Source organism: Triturus cristatus, chromosome 9 (genome assembly GCF_964204655.1).
Source record: "Triturus cristatus chromosome 9, aTriCri1.1, whole genome shotgun sequence".
In the NCBI taxonomy this organism is placed as follows: domain Eukaryota; kingdom Metazoa; phylum Chordata; class Amphibia; order Caudata; family Salamandridae; genus Triturus; species Triturus cristatus.
The window spans coordinates 1,146,660,436-1,146,679,505 of NC_140592.1; the positions used below are offsets into that span (position 1 = coordinate 1,146,660,436).

At 42.3% G+C, this 19,070-nt stretch overlaps 1 protein-coding gene across 1 annotated transcript in view; it reads right to left on the reverse strand.

The window, feature by feature from the left end:
* Positions 1 to 19,070, reverse strand: part of EHD4 (EH domain containing 4) — a 219,577-nt gene that overhangs the window by 172,113 nt on the left and 28,394 nt on the right. The window contains exon 2 of the mRNA XM_085627085.1: positions 6,595 to 6,771. Coding sequence (XP_085483211.1) covers positions 6,595 to 6,771 — 177 coding nt within the window. The remainder of the gene's footprint in view (positions 1 to 6,594; positions 6,772 to 19,070) is intronic.

Consider the following 19,070-nt stretch of genomic DNA (forward strand, 5'->3'; position numbering starts at 1 on the left):
TTCTGCAACATCTTTCATGCATCTATGTAACTTGTCTTTGATGGTCCTGGGCAGGTGCCTTTCTTTATCAAATGAGGTCTTGGGCGAAAAAAATCTGGCCCATGTTACATTTCTTTAGGGGTGGTTGGTTGGAGTAAACCGGTGCACTATGATTGCAGGTTGTGAGCAAAAATCAAATTTGCCTCATACATAGCACAGGCCCTTTAGAGAAACTTCTTAAACAGTAGGATATCATGACATTTTCTGCATTCCACCTTGGTTTGGGATTTCCACAGCATAAGGAAAACGAGAGATTACTTCATTCATTCAGAATATTAGAGCAAGGAAAATCGTTGTTATAAACAAGCCTAGGGAAACGGGTGAAAAATCAATTTAAAATCTGAGCTGTGGAAGTCTCTAGAGGGAAGTGAATCGCGCAGCATATCCACTTCACTGGCCAGAGTTTGGGTCATAACATGACATAGACTGCTCAAAATGTAATAGTAAATTACCAGCCTGATGACAGGGAATAATTCAAGTATGTGAACCTATGAATGTTCCAGTGCTGGAAACATTTAATTGACAGGACACCCAAATCAATGCTTGTTCTCAGTCATGTAGGGGGAGGGAGGAGTGGGGGGTGAGGTTTTCAGCCTCACATACAATCTTATATTAGGCTCCTATACTTAAAATAGTGGCTCAAATTTCAGATTCAAGATCCTCTTGCGGAGGACCGCACAAACAGCAGAGTCCAAACCAACCAACTCTAATGCAGTGCTGCAAGCTTTTCTCCTTTGCAATATGAATAGCAACAATAGTTTCTTCAATGGCATACGAAACTAGACTTTGCCAGCCCTGAAGGCTGCTCGCCCTGCATTGCTCTCTGAATCAAAGGCATAAAGACTAACCACATAAATCCTTACTAATCTAAATACGTTCTGTCAGCATGCATTAAATATTAAATTAATTCCACCACTTTAGAAGACCGAGAATACCAGAAGACCACACAATCTTGCCCATTTGATTGAAATCTCAGGTGGTCAAAGGACAACCCTCATCGTGAACTTTACACTTACTATAAATTCAACCAGTATTCCCAAGGACGTCTCCCTCCACTTCAACTATTTCAGTAGCCTCTTGGCCAGCTTATTTAGAGGAAATATATGCGGGTGCAGAATCAAACAAGCATTTACAATGCAATGGTCTTGGCATTGTTAAAGTTAGAGCTATTGGCATTACTCATGACACTCAAATGCGAGACCTATTGCATTTGCCCCCACACACACAAAGCCACCCACACACACACAGCCACCCACACACACACAGAGCCACCCACACACACACACACACAGAGCCACCCACACACACAGAGCCACCCACACACAGAGAGCCACCCACACACAGAGAGCCACCCACACACACCGAGAGCCACCCACACACACAGAGAGCCACCCACACACACAGAGAGCCACCCACACACACAGAGAGCCACCCACACACACAGAGAGCCACCCACACACACAGAGAGCCACCCACACACACAGAGAGCCACCCACACACACAGAGCCACTCTGCATCAAACGTAAAATAAGATAAAGCTGGAGACAAGGTCGAGAGCAGACGCACAAGACTCCTGTCCTTGGCTCCTGCGCAGCATCACACTCAGAAACTACAGCATCCATCACAGCCCCGGCTCAAACAAACTGCCAAACACTCCCAATGAAGAGCTCCGAGGAGCACACAGCCCTGGTCAAGGACAGGTCCAGCATTTCTAGCAAAAATGATTTTCTTTTTTGGATCCATTTCACAGGGGAGCAAATAAAAGAAAGTAGAGGAAAGAGAGTGAGAACCCCATCTTGAAGTCAAGGTTTTCAGTTGTCACAACAAGGAAGAGAGCCCAGGAGGGGGGCAGTGCCAGCGCTAGCGATGCCTCTTTGTACACGCTTTTTTTATCATCCGAGAACAAACACTGCTCGTGCAACATCTGCTTGGGAGAAAGAGATCCAAACGCCAGGATGATGATATAAGTGTAAGCACTTTAGACGCAGCTTTTAAAGTGGCACCATGCCAGAGACCCTGCACACCGTGACAGATAGCACAGAAGATAGTGCCAGCGCCTCGTGGCTTCCTTCTACTGTGCTGGGACTTATTTTACCTACATCCGAAGAAGGCCATGCTACGTAGATTTTCCTTCAGCTTTTGATACGGTGCAGAGAAACGTTTTATGGTCCAAGCTGTTGAACCTGGGAATTCCTCCTCTCCTACTAAGAGGTATCCATTGCTGCACACACATACCTGGACAAAGGTCAGGTTGGGTAATTATTTCCCCAAATAATTACAACAAGAAATGGCCTAAAACAAGACTGTACTGGCTCCGCTTTTATTTAATTAGTATCTTGCGGAAATGTCTCCTGCCCTAAATAGGGTCAATTCTTACGCTTCACACATGTTGTATGCTTACGATTTTGTTTTGATTAGTTATACAAAGGTTGGTCTACACCATTTAATCAACACAACCGCTCAGTATGCTATGGATCATAGGCTAAGAGTTCATCAAACTAAAATCATACTTGTATCAAGAGGAAGATCTTCACCACCTACATACTATATAGGAGGGATAGTTTTGGAAACTGTGCCCAAGTATAAATATTTGAGGGTGATTTTTGATTCTATAGGCTCATTTAAGAACTAGAGTTCTGCAAAACAAGGAAGAAATAATACACTATCTGCCGCTTTCTCTTTATTACAGAATTTTTTTAAAGGCCTGTCCACCCCATCCAATCCTGCAAGTAATGGCCGCTACACTTGTCTCATCTCTGAAAAAATGAAGTTGAGGTACGGATAGGGAAAGTAGACAAAAAAAAAATAGGTAATGCAATTGTAGGGACCTATCGTTGCATGTTTAATATACCTTGGTAGGTTTCGCCTGCCCAAATTTGCTTACAGTTTGGTCTTAGAAGGTAGTTTATAAGCAGTTTGGGTGTTTATTTGAAATTCTGCTAAAAGCTAAAAAATTATCCAAGATCTCAGTTAGGTTCATTTGTGGGAAGCGATAAGTGACCCAAGAAACACTGCAGCACAGGATTATCTTAACTTGCCCCTAACCACCGGCACGGCACAGGAGCTCTAGGTCTTACCCCTCTCTCAATCTGCATTCAATATAAATGGATCCGGGAAAAAGATTTCTCCCCTAATGAATAATGCTGTGCTGTCTAAAAGAGGCCATGCATGGATGGTAATAGTATCATATGGCCCACTTAACTTTCAATTATTCTTAGGGGGATTGAGTGTTTGAAAGTCAAAATTAAAGCTGTGGCGTTACCGACTTGATGACTTGCAAACTCATTTTAATTCCTCCATTTGGAGGAGATTGTTCATGTCGTCTTTGTAACTACTTTAAGGAAGACATTTGTCACATTGCCATTAGGGCTGGGCAGTTAAAGAAAGATTAAAGGACCGACTGTTGACAGTTTTTTTATTAGAAATACCATATGTACATGTTGGCATGCAGTTAAAGTCTGTCCCCAAGGGGATAACTTTATTTTTTGTGGGAAGTTCCTGAAGTTTATGTCTTTTGCCGAGTCAAAACTATCAAAGTTTGAGTTATAACGGTAATTGTCGGTGCTACATATAGTGCGCGGGAGATACCTATGTGTCCATTTATTTTGGGGAGAAAAATAAATATGAATTGGTGACCCAATGAAGTATGAATTTTATTGGTTTTACCTTTAGCTGTGAACGCTTATATTAAAGTATGATTGAGCATGTTGAAATAGGAAATGTTTACTTGTAGCTGTGCCATCTTAAGAATAATTTTAATAGGAAGTATGAAATTTAGGAAAGGCACGTAGCACTTTGCTTTGACAATTTTGCACAAATTAGACATTGAAGATGAGAACTTTGCCTGCTGGAATATTTTAAATGCAATTATACTAAACTGGAACAACATGTTCCATGCTTTGTAATACTTTTTACATTAAAGCTCTTTCTCTCCAACACTTAATTGGGCAAAGTTAGCAGGCTTAAATTCCATAGTTGGAGGTTTTAAGATGTGGATTATCATTATGTGACATATGATGTGGATAGATTTACCCAAAGGGCATCAGGATTAATATTCCACATGTAATAACGAATATGGCAAGCACAAGTTAGTCCCACTACGTATCTATTGTGCTCATTGCATTTGTAGCACACAGGCAAGCTTTGTTACCTAAGAGCATACATCATGAATATATGCGCTACAATAGTCGCGTTTCCTTAAATATTACCACCAGAGCAGCATCCCGTTAACAATATTTTTATATGTAATGGCCTTTGGGCCTAGCGCGACACATAGATGTACATGTATATACACATACAGAAATGGAGGGCGCTTAAGATGCATACGTTTCAGAGCAGCTAGCAATTACCATGTAGGCGGTGCCCTATGCTCGCTGATGTCATATAACTCAAACAACCTGCGTGTTAAACTGAGAGCTTAGATCCTGATAGCCATGTCTTTTTCTGCAGATTACACAAGCTATCCAACTACCGGCAATGGATCCCTAATACACGGTCTAGACACAGCAGAGATGTAAGCACCATATAGCGAGCAACAGCAGGTAAGGGATAGTAACTATCCGATTATCCTCCATACTTTCAAAATAGCACTGCTATACGACAATTGCACTATTCTCCATACACTAAATATTTTCCTATACACTATTTTAGGAGTAATTTGAGACCTGTTGGGAATACCTATGATTTGAAATACACTCCCCACAGAGAGCCTAATAGAACCATCCTTCTTAAAAGACAAGCGGACATTTATAGAGCGACTCATTTATGGTAATTACAATATGCTAAGGCTCAGACCTAAGACATGCTCAGTACTATGAGAGCCATTGTTACCAATTTACGATCTTTTTTATTTTTTCCATACAAAGTTTTCCAGATACAATATGCCTGAGATCTAGTGGAACAAGCAGATCGCCAGGAGACAGACCAGTAGGAAACATTTTCCCGTGCTTGAATTACTTGTTTGTTGAGCAACGAGCCAAACAATAGCAAGGTACTTTCATTTTATTTTCTTCTATCTCTCGTATAGCACCTAATAGGATTAGTAGATGGAGAAAATAAACTAAAGGACAACAAGTGTGGACATTAAGAACTAATATGGGGTCATCACATTACTGTCTGATTCACGCTACATGTCTATATTCACAAATCTTTCTAACAATTTGTGTATTTTTCGTCTTGCTAGTTGTTGAAGTTCAATGTTAGTCACACCTCCTCTTCCAAAGTATAAGGGTGGCACTAATAATCAGTAACTTTCCCTCAGAACCGTAATTTTACTCTTTCTGGACACATGCGTTATGTTAACCTACTAACTCACCACATTGGTTGCTATGCCCAGCACAAGCTTATGTCCATTTCACTATTAATACCCCTTCATACAAAAGAGAATATGATTGTTTTTATATATGAAGGATTTTTCTGAATTTAAGATATGTTACTTAAATTAAGTCTTAAAGAGAGGAGCATTCACGCTGAAGATTTTAAAAAGGAGTAATGTCAATAAAACTCCCAGGGGCATTTGCTACATAGAAATTAAGTTACACTTAAAAATAATGCAGACATAAATATATTACTAAATTCCTGCTCTGGTTTCTCCCACAACCTCGGTTTTTAGATTCCCCAACCCTTCGCCTGTATTATAAATAAATGTAAACAAATACTCCTGATGAAGATGGAGACCAAGAATACAATATATTGAAACATACGTCGGCCAGAAAGTGTGACACCCCAGACATCAGCACAGCAGCAGAGGGTGGATGTTGTCACCCCGCTTGTAACCAACTGTTCATGCAGTGTAGGTCTGGGGCGAGGAATTAAAGTGTATAGTATGCTAGTGACATGAGTGTGAGTTTTATGAATGAGGTGCGAGTGTAGGGGAATGTTTCTTTTTCGGAAAACCAAGTTTCGCAATTTGAATTTCACTGGCACAAGTTCTTTGTAAATCAAAATGTTAAAAAAGAAAATCAATGATATAATTTTAATCTTTGAATCATGATATAAAGAAGTGTAATGTTGTGTTGTTAACTTCCAAATTTTGATAAAAGTGAAAAAAGAAAAAAACAATAAAATATGAATTAACAGTAGACACAAGTTGTTGTGTGAAGATCAATATTATTGGAGCCCCTTGTTTCAGCATTGTATAAGCCAAAGTTGAAGAAATATAGGTCGTGTGGGAGGTTGCTTTTGCAAATGTAGTCTGTTTCTCTTCTCCCCCTTCTCCCAGACCTCCCAAATACATAAGTGTGGGGGTGCCTTACTATAGTAGCTTGCTAACACCATGCAATCTAACAGCGCCCCTGCAATCTCTAAGGAGTGAACAATAATTTTGCCAATCGCTATATACAGAAGCATCAAAAGTATTTTGGCAATTTAAAAAGTGGGACTGGCCTAACTAATACCTATACTAGTAAAATAAAGATACATTGGTAAGAGTGACTTGGTAAACTGCATATTTAATATTTACATGTAAAAGAGAGAGAGAGCATGAGCACACGAGAGACAAAGAAACAAAGCATACTTTATAAACTGTTCACATTTTTAAGCCATGAGTCACCATACCTGTTAAGGAAAGCATTTCCAAAACTGTTCAGTTTGCGGAATGGTTTTTTCGGGTCCACTACCAGTGCATTTCCAGGAATGGAGCCTTCTTTCTCCCCGTACATCACGGCAATAAAGGAATCCGTAGTTGGCTCTGGCCCAATCCTCATACCGGGAAAGTCTTGCTCCAAGAGGTATCTGGAAAGATTCACATTAAGGAGAAGGTGAGGATTCTTCGGAGACCAACAGATGAAGGCAAAGTACTTGGTGCCATTTCTCTTTCTTGTTCATAGCTTGCCAGTCTCAAAAGAGGAATTTTGATCAGTGACCAATTGGAGAAACACATCCACAACGAATGCTTTCAATTAAGTTCCAAAACATGATTTTGTGTTCCAAAAACAGTTCTCTCCCTACAATCGTTGAAGATGTTATCTTCGACACAATCCGTAGGCAGGGAAAACTAAGCAATGCTTACCAACAACAATGTAAGGTCTAACATTTTATCTTTTGGTTCTTATATTTTCTACATCACCTTTGTGCCACAGGGTACAGCATGCGATCCCTTCCCCGTTCTTAAGGCAGACAACTATAATTAAGTGGCACAAAACTGTATTTTAACAGTCACCCTTCACTTGCTAAGAGGTTGACCCATGTATGCTGCATGAAAAACAAGCATTAAAAATGCAATAGGTCTCGCCTTTCATTAAGTTAAAGCCATTTGCTTTGCTATACAATACCATTAGCAAAGCAAATGCCTTTAACTTAATCAAAGGCGAGACCTATTACATTTTCAATGCTTGTTTTGGTAGGCACGGGGAGATTAAGTGATTTGTCCAGAATCACAGGATGTGGAGTCAACCCCGAGGCTCGAACCTCGGTTTCCCAGCTCCAAAATCGGCAGTCTAGCTGCGAGACCACATCCTTTCCCCACTGCTTGCACACATTTCTCCTTCAACTGTTCGAACGTCCTGCCACCACTGGAGTGTAAACCATCTCCTTTCATTGTATTTTTCATGTAAAGCGCCCTCTCACAGATTCAGGACAGGCATGATACGTACATTATCCAAATAAAAATAAAAACAAATAAATAAAATTGCTTGAAAACCCTCAGAACAGCTACACCACTGCTGCAGGTATTGAAGCTCAAACTGAAAACGAAAACAGGAATACACCACACGTCTGTGTGCTAGAAGTCTCAGGAACCACCACTATATTTACCAGCAATTTTATATCAGATAAGTAACATTACTTCTAGAAAAGTTACCCAGCCAATGTTCTACTTATGAGCCTAGTTTCCTAAGACAGCCACCCAACAGTTAGAACTGTGGTTTTCTTTTCTTCTCGTTTTCTGCCACCATATGCCTGTATATATGGTTCCAGATTCATTCATATTTTTAATACAGGTTGGTTACCAATTACTCAAAGTGTCTCCCTGTCCCCCATTTTGTTGAGGTTAGGAAAAAATTCATTAAGAAATGTCTGGGCATATCAACAAGGGGCAGCGATAATATTATCGCCGCTTAAGAGCCCGTTTTCAGGCGAAAAGCGGCGATAATATTATTGCATTATCAACAAGGACACACTAGCGCGTGTTTCCTTGAATTAGTGCCCCTTGTCAGCACGCCTCCCATCGCATCGCTAATGAGATGCAAAGGAGGCGTGCCTGACAAAACACCATGGGAAAATATCGCTAACCCAGCTTCGTCATATTAACAACGAGGGTTATCGATATTTGAAATCGCGTTAAGTATGCCTTAACGCAGGAATTTAACGTCTGTTAAATTCCTGACTAAGGCATACCTAACATGGGGGGTGGATTGTGTGGCTAAGACCACAGGCCCTATCACCAAGGATATCGCCGTTTTCCATGGAACATCGCTGGAAAACCAGCGATGTTCCATGGAAAACACCGCTATCACTGGAATAATTATCGCTATTCTGCTATGCGTTGTTGATACAGCGCTAGCTTGGCGATAATTTTCAGCGATAGCCGGCGATAAAAATCCTCACGTTGAGAGCGGCCAGCGATAATTATCGCTGCCGCTTCATGATATGCCCCCACATCTTCATCTTCTAATAATTCATAAAGTCCCTATTCAAAACCAATGTGAATGAAGATTGTGTCGAGAAGGAACAGAACAGTACTACTATTTTACTTAGCCAGTGTCCTGCTGTGTGCTCATTAATCATTCTTTCAGCAGTGTTTTAAATAACGCCTTTTTCAGTACTTTTTCCATGTACTGTAAAATGGAACATATATTGTGAGCTTGCCAATATATTCTGTCATTCAGTACATTGTTTCTGAAAGTCCAAGTGCAAAGTGGCTAACTAGAAATGTGTGAAAATTCTAGCTCTGTGGCATTCAGGGCAGAACTGCACAAGTCCAGACTGCATCACAGTCTGCTTAGATCCCAGATTTGCAGACACATGATGTGGCTGTCCCCTTGAGAAACTTTTCATTGATCATTTAAAACCAGAAGTGTACATGATTGATGTGTGTATGCTTATAGATGACCCAAGAATCCTTTAAAAGTGTTAGGACCTCTCCCATATTTAACTTTTCTAATGGTCAACCCTCTTCATAACTAACATAATGAGAATACAAAACAGTGACTGTATGCATGTACAACCTTTATTCATTTACAGAGTAAAAAACAAATGTACATCTATGTGCAGATACGTACTGAAAACAGTATGCACCAAAGAATAAACATTTTACAAAGTCTAATTGTATTTAAATACGTTTTAAAAAACATTTGCTAATATTCCATGATGTCATAACACAATTGGGATACAAAAACAAATATGGAGTCATTATGTTTAACATACATGATTGCATCGTATCGGAGTTAGTTAAATTTATTCAGTGGTGGATATGAAAAGAGCATCATCAGTTTATTATTTTCTTTGTGCAAATACACAATCCCTCGTAGACATGCAGATGTTTCGGGTATGAATGCTGATTTCTATTAAAAAGCCTTTCTCAGGGCAAATAATGTGGACTTGTCTAATTGAATACGACTTGATTAGTCCTCACATGGGGTAAACTGAAAGTATAAAAATATGCAAATTCAAATCAGTTTTCTGTTTTCCCAGTAGTTCAGTGTCTATTAAATGTTTTGAATCCTAGCAATGTTATGTTATGTAATGTCATTTTATGTTATGTTATATGAATTCATTTTATAATGCGCAGAAATCACCCCAAGAGGGGTATCTCGGCACAGTACAGCACATAAGCAGAGGAGATGACGGATTAGGCTAGAAATAACGCTGTTTTGATAAGTTTTCTGAGTTTGTAGTGGTCTGCACATTGGCGCATGTGAAATGGGAGCTTGTTCCAGAGTAGGGGTGCCAGGTAAGACAAGCCATGAACATCAAAACTAATGAAGGTCTTTAAAACTAACACAGACAAAACTGGCAAAGCTGTTTACACAATCTGAAAGGCTCCATCAGCAGAGCATGTGAAATCACACGGAGAGTAAACATTGTACACTGAGGCCTTGAAACACTGCACCTTCGTTTCACAAAACTTAAACTGTACCGGAAACTCAACAATAATTAGCCTAACGGAGTGATTTACCTGGTTCTGACTTCAGTGTTACTTGTGATTGACACATCTTTGACTGGTGAGGAGGAGATAAGACACCTGTTTCTGTGGTGCATACATGCAGAACGTTAGTAGGACTACACGAGCACAGGACACATCTATAGGGGAACTACATTTGTCAATTGGGGTTGTACTAACCCATAACCCAATCTGTCACTTCACTGTAGAATTTAAATGTCCCTATTAGTTATGTGAATATACACTGGCACTCTTTACGACACTTCCACAGAGCTCATCCTGGTATATCTACACATACCCATACCCAGTACAAATGCCAACATGTACAGCAAACAGCAGCCTCTTAGAGTGTGTGTTACACTGTGCCACATTTACAAACTTGTAATCCTGTTTTCTTGATAGAAATCAACTGGCATACAAATACCAGAATGCACATGTACATTCTGAACTAAATGCGTCCCGCACACATGAATATGGGACTCTTAAGAGCTCTATTTCACTGCCAACCAAGTGACCAACCCTGAAGTCATCTGACGATGTGAGCTACTCGGAGCTGTTAGATTACCACTGGAAAATAATCTACTAACCTCCTGGCATTGGCTCTCTGCATGGCTTGTAATGTCTGTATGTGAATCGGGCCCTGTTTTCACACACTTTGCTGCTGCTCAAACAGTGCTGGAATCTCTGGACTGTGGGATATTCACATTTGTGAGGCACACTGGAAACGTATTGCCAACCATGGTCTCCTCTGCTCCCGCTCCATGCAAACCTCGAGAATGGCGGGTCACAGCAGGTCATCCAGGCGCTGGTGAGGTCATTTATCAGTCCAGGCCTGGTATCCTGATGCCCAATGTTCTTCCCCTTGCCCAGCTCAGCAATTGAAGTGTGCGGCAGCGGCTTAACGCTTAATTGATGGTGCCCGACTGCAGAATATGCGAAGAGAGTCACCAGTTCTTCCATGTGTTACAGATTGTTTAGGCCTAGATAAATGGGGCGCCGTACAAGGTGTGAGGCCAGCAGGCACAGCCCTAAGCAGAATGCTAATAGGAGGAGTTGGGGTGCTGTGAACCATGAACACCACATGTCGCTGGCAGTTGTAGGCAGCGAAGCGAAAGAAAAGTTTGCGCTTTTACTTTTTCCTCACATGCCTTTACGTTACATTTGCCTGTGGTCTCACAGCTTACCTTGCCTACGTTTAGCAATGATCCAGCCCTCATCTGAAATCTTCCAATAGGAGGGCGAAGACAGGCTGCATCAAGCAAGGGCATGGATGATTGGATGCGCAAACCCTGCTCTATTTATTCAGTAATTGACGAGAGCCGAGACACGAAGACATGATGGCATCACTCACAGAATACAAATAAACACTCATAATGCCGGAACAGTAACGCGGTGGTGGGCCAGTCAGTGAAAGCGGTGAGCCAGTCTGTGGAGACATATCAGGAATTCTCTCAGGCAGTTATATTCGCAGGTATGTTTATTTTAAACAGTTATCCGAAATTCTGACCGCAAACGAAGGAATTTCTACTCTCGGCCCTCTTGATTAAGTGCCGGTGCTGAGCACCGGCACAAATTAAGCACCGAAAATTTGTTTCAAACTGGGCATTTCTTACATAGTCATTGCTCCTTATTTTGAATAGGTTACTAACGTGTTTAGTTATGGTACAACAGAGTGCATATTTCATTTTTGGGTGACATTTGGTCGCCGAGTGTGTAAAAAAATAATTTGAGGCTGTGCGTATTGCTCGCCTGTCAATCTTAACACATCAAAGTATTTGTTACTGTAGCTGCATGGCCGTAACAGTCTCAGTATGTGATATATTTTAAATAAGAGAAAACATGCGTTTGAAACCCTTTGAAACGCATTACACGGCGTTTTTGCACACATCTGCGCATTTTGGCAGGTCAGTGCGCACACCGACGCAGGGACAGGATGTGCCTAGAAGATGCTTTAGTCCTACGTGCTTCCATGCTCCCGCACATATATATATATATATCCAAAAATTAGTGAACCTAATGAGGAGACGCCACTAAACAGGAGGTTATCAGCCTTTAATGTGAGGAAACACAGTCCGGTGGAAAGACAGTTCCTTTTCAAACATGTGAAGCCCAACGCGTTTCGAGCACTCCTGTGCTCTTGGTCACGGGCAGAGTAAAGGCAAACACCAACGGCAGTCAAAGGGAGCCTTGATAAGCATAACAAGTCCCGCCCTGATAGGCGTGTGCCAACTGGCCTGCTGGTACTTGATGTTCCCTTCGATGTATTATCCTGGTGGATGCCGTAGTATGCCAAAATTAAAACACTATTCCCCCAGTGGGTCAGGTGCCAGCTGCCTCTTACATCGTGCTGTGCATCAAACATCGCTCACATCGGCCCTTCTGTTCCTCTGTGTTTCGAGTTTTCAAAGCACCAGGTCCACACCACACGTGGCAGGGCGTCTCCGCGACCTAGGTCAGGCCGCCAAACATCCAAAAATTAGTGAACCTAATGAGGAGACGCCACTAAACAGGAGGTTATCAGCCTTTAATGTGAGGAAACACAGTCCGGTGGAAAGACAGTTCCTTTTCAAACATGTGAAGCCCAACGCGTTTCGAGCACTCCTGTGCTCTTGGTCACGGGCAGAGTAAAGGCAAACACCAACGGCAGTCAAAGGGAGCCTTGATAAGCATAACAAGTCCCGCCCTGATAGGCGTGTGCCAACTGGCCTGCTGGTACTTGATGTTCCCTTCGATGTATTATCCTGGTGGATGCCGTAGTATGTCAAAATTAAAACACTGTATTCCCCCAGTGGGTCAGGTGCCAGCTGCCTCTTACATCGTGCTGTGCGCGGAGACGCCCTGCCACGTGTGGTGTGGACCTGGTGCTTTGAAAACTCGAAACACAGAGGAACAGAAGGGCCGATGTGAGCGATGTTTGATGCACAGCACGATGTAAGAGGCAGCTGGCAAAAATACGTGCGCTCTCAGGTAAGTAAACGACACATCCAAGTTGTAGTAGTGATCAGGTTTATTCCATAACGCGTTTCGACTGCGTCCGCAGCCTTGCTCACATGCAGTCGAAACGCGTTATGGAATAAACCTGATCACTACTACAACTTGGATGTGTCGTTTACTTACCTGAGAGCGCACGTATTTTTGTACTTTGACGATTATATATATATATATATATATATATATATATATATATATATATATATATATATATATATATAGAGTCCATGATATCTTTGGCGGGTCTGTGGGAACTCAGGGGCCTGCCCCAGCACCAGCGCAGCTCGAACCCACCTCTTTTATGGCTTCGACCCCTGGAAATGAAATAGGTCAGGTGACGCATGATTCCACACCAGTCCATGCACACCCCTGCCCGGTACCATATCCCAACCACACATACAGCGCACTCCACTCCTGCACCCCAGAAATCCTCAGCCAGGCCAGGACTGTAGGTGTAGTCTTAATATCAGCAGTACATCAACCATGCAAGGGCAACATGTCACATGCACAACCAGCATACCACCAGCACAGCCGCCAGCTTCTCACAGGGACAGTCAACATGTCACACGCACAGCTACCATGTTACAGGTGCAGAGAAAGCAAGTCACGGGTGTAGACACCGCATGTCACGGGTGCAGACACAGCCCTCTTCTCACAAGTCAATTGAATGCCGAGATTCACGGGTGCAAGGACAACCAGCATCTCGCAGGTGCAGACCTAGAAAGCACCTCACAAGTGCTGCAAAGCCTGGATCTCACAACTGTAGGCACAGCCAACATCTCAATTTCCAGCAAACCTTCACAAATGCAGAAGCAGAGAGCATCTCAAAGTGCAGAGACAGCTAGCACCTGACAGGCGCAGAGACAGCTAGCACCTGACAGGCGCAGAGACAGCTAGCACCTGACAGGCGCAGAGACAGCTAGCATCTGACAAGTGCAAAGGCAAGTAACAGTACAAGGACATGTCGCCAGCTAGTCACATGCACTCATAACTACACCTACAGGCGACGCAACAGCACAGTGAACCCATCCGCCCAACACCGGACATTTTGCAACTTGCTTTTATATGGTGTACGCATAATTATACATTTGCCACACTTGCCTCATACCATCATCTCCTGCATATTTTTCCTTTTCTCGCATAATTTAGCCAACCCTGCCAGTTATACTATAATAAAGTAAACAAACTAAACAGTTCACAGAACTTACCCCAGTAAAACAAGCGTCTTCAAATAGGTCGTGTCTCCAATGAATGTCGCTGATTCGCCTTCTTTGAAAATGTTAAGTGCTGCACGTTTAAATAGAGCATTGGATGCACGAAAGATATCACTAATAGCACTAAGTAAACAAAGTAATTGCTAAAAATGTCCTAAAACATGCCGCCCTAATTATCGCTTGCCATGCAGCTTTTATGACTAATGAAGGCGTGGCGGTGGTGCCAGTAATACGCCTGCTCCCGATCACAACACAGAAAGTGAGAATTATCACAGCATGAGACCCCACAGTAATCATTAGCACAGCATGTCGACAAGCGCCCCAGGCTGCTGGAGCACTCAACTATAATTAATGCGCAGCACGTCTTCCGGAGACGAGCACTCAACTGGAATTAACGCGCACAAGCTGTTCCACTGTGAAGCGCATTCACAGACCAGAATCGGCTCGTGCCCAGACCAGAATCGGCTCGTGCCCAGGTCTGTCTCCCTTGGGAGTAAACACGGCAACAATAATCTCGTTGGCGGCAGCGCTTCGCGCTGCAACGCCAGCGAGACCTAAAAAGCTGCTTTGTGGGGACACTTTGCTGTCTTCATCAGACAGTCACAATTACAATTAGGTGGACTTTCAAACTAATCAGTTCCAGGTGGGTAAAAGCTGAATTCTGGATTTGCCAAAATTTGCAAGACATTTGTAAATTACATTTTTTGCATTTTTGTTGCAAGTGCAAAATACCTAAACGTCTGAAGATCTCCTTGAAAAACATCTATAATGTACTGCAACCATTTCATATCACATTACCTCAGAAATCGACATCTTAAATGTATAACAACTGAATAAAACAGTCGAGTGACAAGTGTATGCATCTTACTACCACTTGGATACCAAGTGGCACTATTTCGTCCAAGCTAAAACCTAAAGCTGTATTTCGCTAGAAACAGAAATCAAACAAATTGTGGCAGGGCCGGACTGGGAACCCAAAGCAGCCCTAGCAATTTTAAAGGACCATGTCCCCCTCCCCCTCCGGAGGAGGGCGGGGGGGGGGGGGCGGGAGTGTGAAGCATTGCCGCTTTTGTTACTGGGGCTGATATTGCAGCACTGCTGCAAAACCGGCCTCCACCAGTGCAAAATCAGCTCCCACCCTTCCAGCCTCCCGGGAAAAGCACCCGATGCCCGCTACGGCCAGCCCCGCCCTGACCAAGATAATTATTCCACAAGCAGGCCTCTCCATTACTCTTTCAAACTGTTCTCCCACAGCAAGATTCTAGGGGCTGTATTATAGTAATGGCACACTCACCAACAAGGGGTTCATGGTGCAGACCGGGACAGTATGCCCCATTACCATCATGTCCTGCTGCCAGGGCAGCAGTGAACTGGTTCTGGGGGCAGTCCATTGGTGAAAGACAGACAGGCTGTCTGATAAGTAGCTCCATCTTTTGTTGCACCCCTGGGGCACGGTCTATAATGCCACTCCAAAAGGCCACTTGGTATTAGGAAAAAGCACACATATGCACACTCATATGTCTGATATACCAAAAAGCGTGCAATACAAAGAATAATCATTTTCAGGGTTTTCAATCCAAACATACAAAAAATAGTAAACCCAAGAACCATAAAAATAGGAGTCATGTTAAACCATAACGAGCTCTCTAGCAATGATACAGTTCAGTGGTCCAACTAATCACATCACAGTCACTATCCCAGTAGTGAGTCACCTGAGAGCTACTCCGGGGCACATCTGACTTGGCATGTACCGTTCACTGGTCATTAGGTGATAAAACATTCAAAAGCTATTATACTTCACCTTTGTACTGACATGTTTCACCTTTGCCCTGTCATACATCACTCAATAGTATATGAGTGCTAGGAAATTAGAAGAATGTCTTCTAGTCAGTGAACCACAAGCATTCATATTCAATTACTATACAGTATGGTACTAAGGAAGCCCATCAGCTCAATTAAAGCATAGACGAGTATGTATATGTGTGTGTGACTAACACACCATCACCTCACCCAACGAATGTCACACATTTCAACCCCAGTAGAATTATGGGGAAACTTTTCCCCTCAGGTTCTGAGTGACATCAAGTAGGCAACAAAAACAAGGCTGGAGTGGTCTATGATGTGACTCAGAATCCAGAGGTGAAACACTACCTTGTTAATTGCTGTTAGACATCTACATTCTTGTTAAATATGCCCCACACGTTATTCTCACTTGAGCGGCACATGGGCAATAGAGTCTGGGGGGAGCCACGTATGACCAGATAACCTGCCACTTCACCCCATGTACCCTTGGTGTAAACCCCATTGTTAAAATATTAATGTTACTGCCACCATTCCAACACGCCACTACAAAGAAAATCCCTACCGGGCGCACTGCTACATTACCACATCCCCATCTCCACAGTGTCTCTCGCCTTCCTACGGAAAGCTGAGCTCTCTGCTCTCACCTCGAGAGCCCAAAGCTGGTGTTGCATGGACAGCAACTTTCTGAGAGAAGTTCGTTAGGATGCCATATTTTCCCGCTCAGCTTCAGACCCATGGCCGACTTGGAATTTAGCAGGTGGTGTAGAAAAACACTGCCTGTGTGCTCCCTCCTCCTTCAGGTTTGTTCACAAGTCAAAAAGGAAGATCACCCTGCAGTCATCAGATGACTCTAGCTGGGCTATTCCTGTAATTATCTGGGGAAGTCATCCCAAACCGAAGTATGTGTATAGGCTGAAATATTTAAATGAAACAACTCTAGAGTCATCACAAAAACTACTCTGGGGTGGTGTACCAATTACTTCAATTGAATATGCATGATGATCATTTACTACTTAAGGAAAACCCAATGACAACTTCAGGATGAGGGTTATTTACTACAGGATGATTCCATGACAACTTCACAATGACTGTGGATTACTCTAGTTTGTTTCCAGGACAACTTTTGGATGACTGTGAATTACTACAGGATGACTTCATGACAACTTTAGAGGGAGTGTGCCTTACTATAGGATGACTTCATGACAACTGCAGGGGGAGTGTGATTTGCTCCTAGATGATTACAGGAAACATTATGACTGTTGGTAACCTATGAATGATTTATTATTGAGTGAGGGTTGTAATACTCATTATATATTCTATGACATGAGAACATTCTATGGTCACATCTTCTCAAATCCAGTGCCCACTAAGTAATTTAGATCAACTAATCAGTTACTAAACAAGCACTTTGAGGTGCACGACCTATGTACCATCCTGTACAATAGGGAACTGTGCTTGAATAAAATAAATGCACCTTGTTTATACAGTCCAATGATTTCTAAGAAACGAATAGGAAGCTAAAATTACAATACGACTTTGGCATAATACTTTATTGTTCTGCGCAATAAAAGGGATGGTGGGTCTGGGGATTATAAACAAATCTGAAGTAGGAATTAGCAAGAATACAAACCCACTGTATTCAAAAGGAGGCTTTTAACTTGTGATACTCCCTCATATTCAATAGAGATTTCCTTCATTTGTGTATAACAAATTACCTGACATTTTTATAATATTGTGATCTGTGGGAAAAGACTAAACAAAACACAGGTTGGGATGACTTCTAAAGTAATCCTGTTTGACCTGGGTTGAGACCTGAGAGAGGAAGACACAGGTAAGTGAGTTTGCCAGATGCCATTGCGCTGCTTTGCTCAGATCTCTGAAGACCTGGGAAGGAGTCACCACACCGGGGATTTAAGCACTTTCCCTTAGGAAATTGCCACAACAAGAAACAATCTTTGTGTCCCACTGTTGCTACAGCATACCAGTGAATACCCAGATTCAAAACCCAGCGCGGATGCCAATGGCACTCCATTAGTCTTACATTAAGTGATTGCATGGGAGCTGCGTATATCCTGCATTTCAGATTTTCCATTTTCAACAACATACATCCAGAGTTTAAGATGCTTTATGGAACTGCTTTACTCTATAGATCGCATTCAGCACAGGGGTTAAAGTGCCTGCTGCTCAGATCTACTGTAACATGCAAGACAAATATGCTAATTCCAATGAGAAAGATTAGCAGCTTAATTTGCTGCAGAGGCTTATAGTTAAGGCGGAGCCTCACTCTGGTCTGCGACAAACACCTTAGAGCCATTTGGGAAGTCAACTTCAATTACCCAATGCTTACCAGTGTAATAAAGGTTTTATTTATGTTCAATTACTTAAAATAGTTACAGGATAAGAAACAAAAATGTTGCTAAAATCGTAAGAGAAAGTAATAAAACAATGATTCTAACTAAATCAGTTAGGGTATGAACTAAACTGCGACACCAGATATGTCTAAGTGCTTCTAATTGTCCTCAAAGATTGGCAAGATTACTGAGACTTTTTAAAGTGCAATTACACACAGTTTAAAATAGATTGTGTAGTGCATCAGTGAATAGTGAGTCCAAGTGTGTCATCCAGACGGGCTGGGGCTACAAGTGTCTGAAGTTGTGGTTAATGCTCACCAATAGAAGACTGTGTACTATACAAATGCAATATCACGTCCAAATATTCAAAAGATTCTGCCAATCTTGCCATTTAATTTAAGTCATTCATACATAACTTCCTTAAGCAGTCCTCAGACTGCAACAGTGAATCGTGACATACAAATCTTATACACAACACACCCAGGGCAACGCATGCTTGCCATATTCCCCCAGTGCACTACACCAGGCCACCTTACATCTTAGGATGGCATAAAGCAGGAACACATGCTCTTT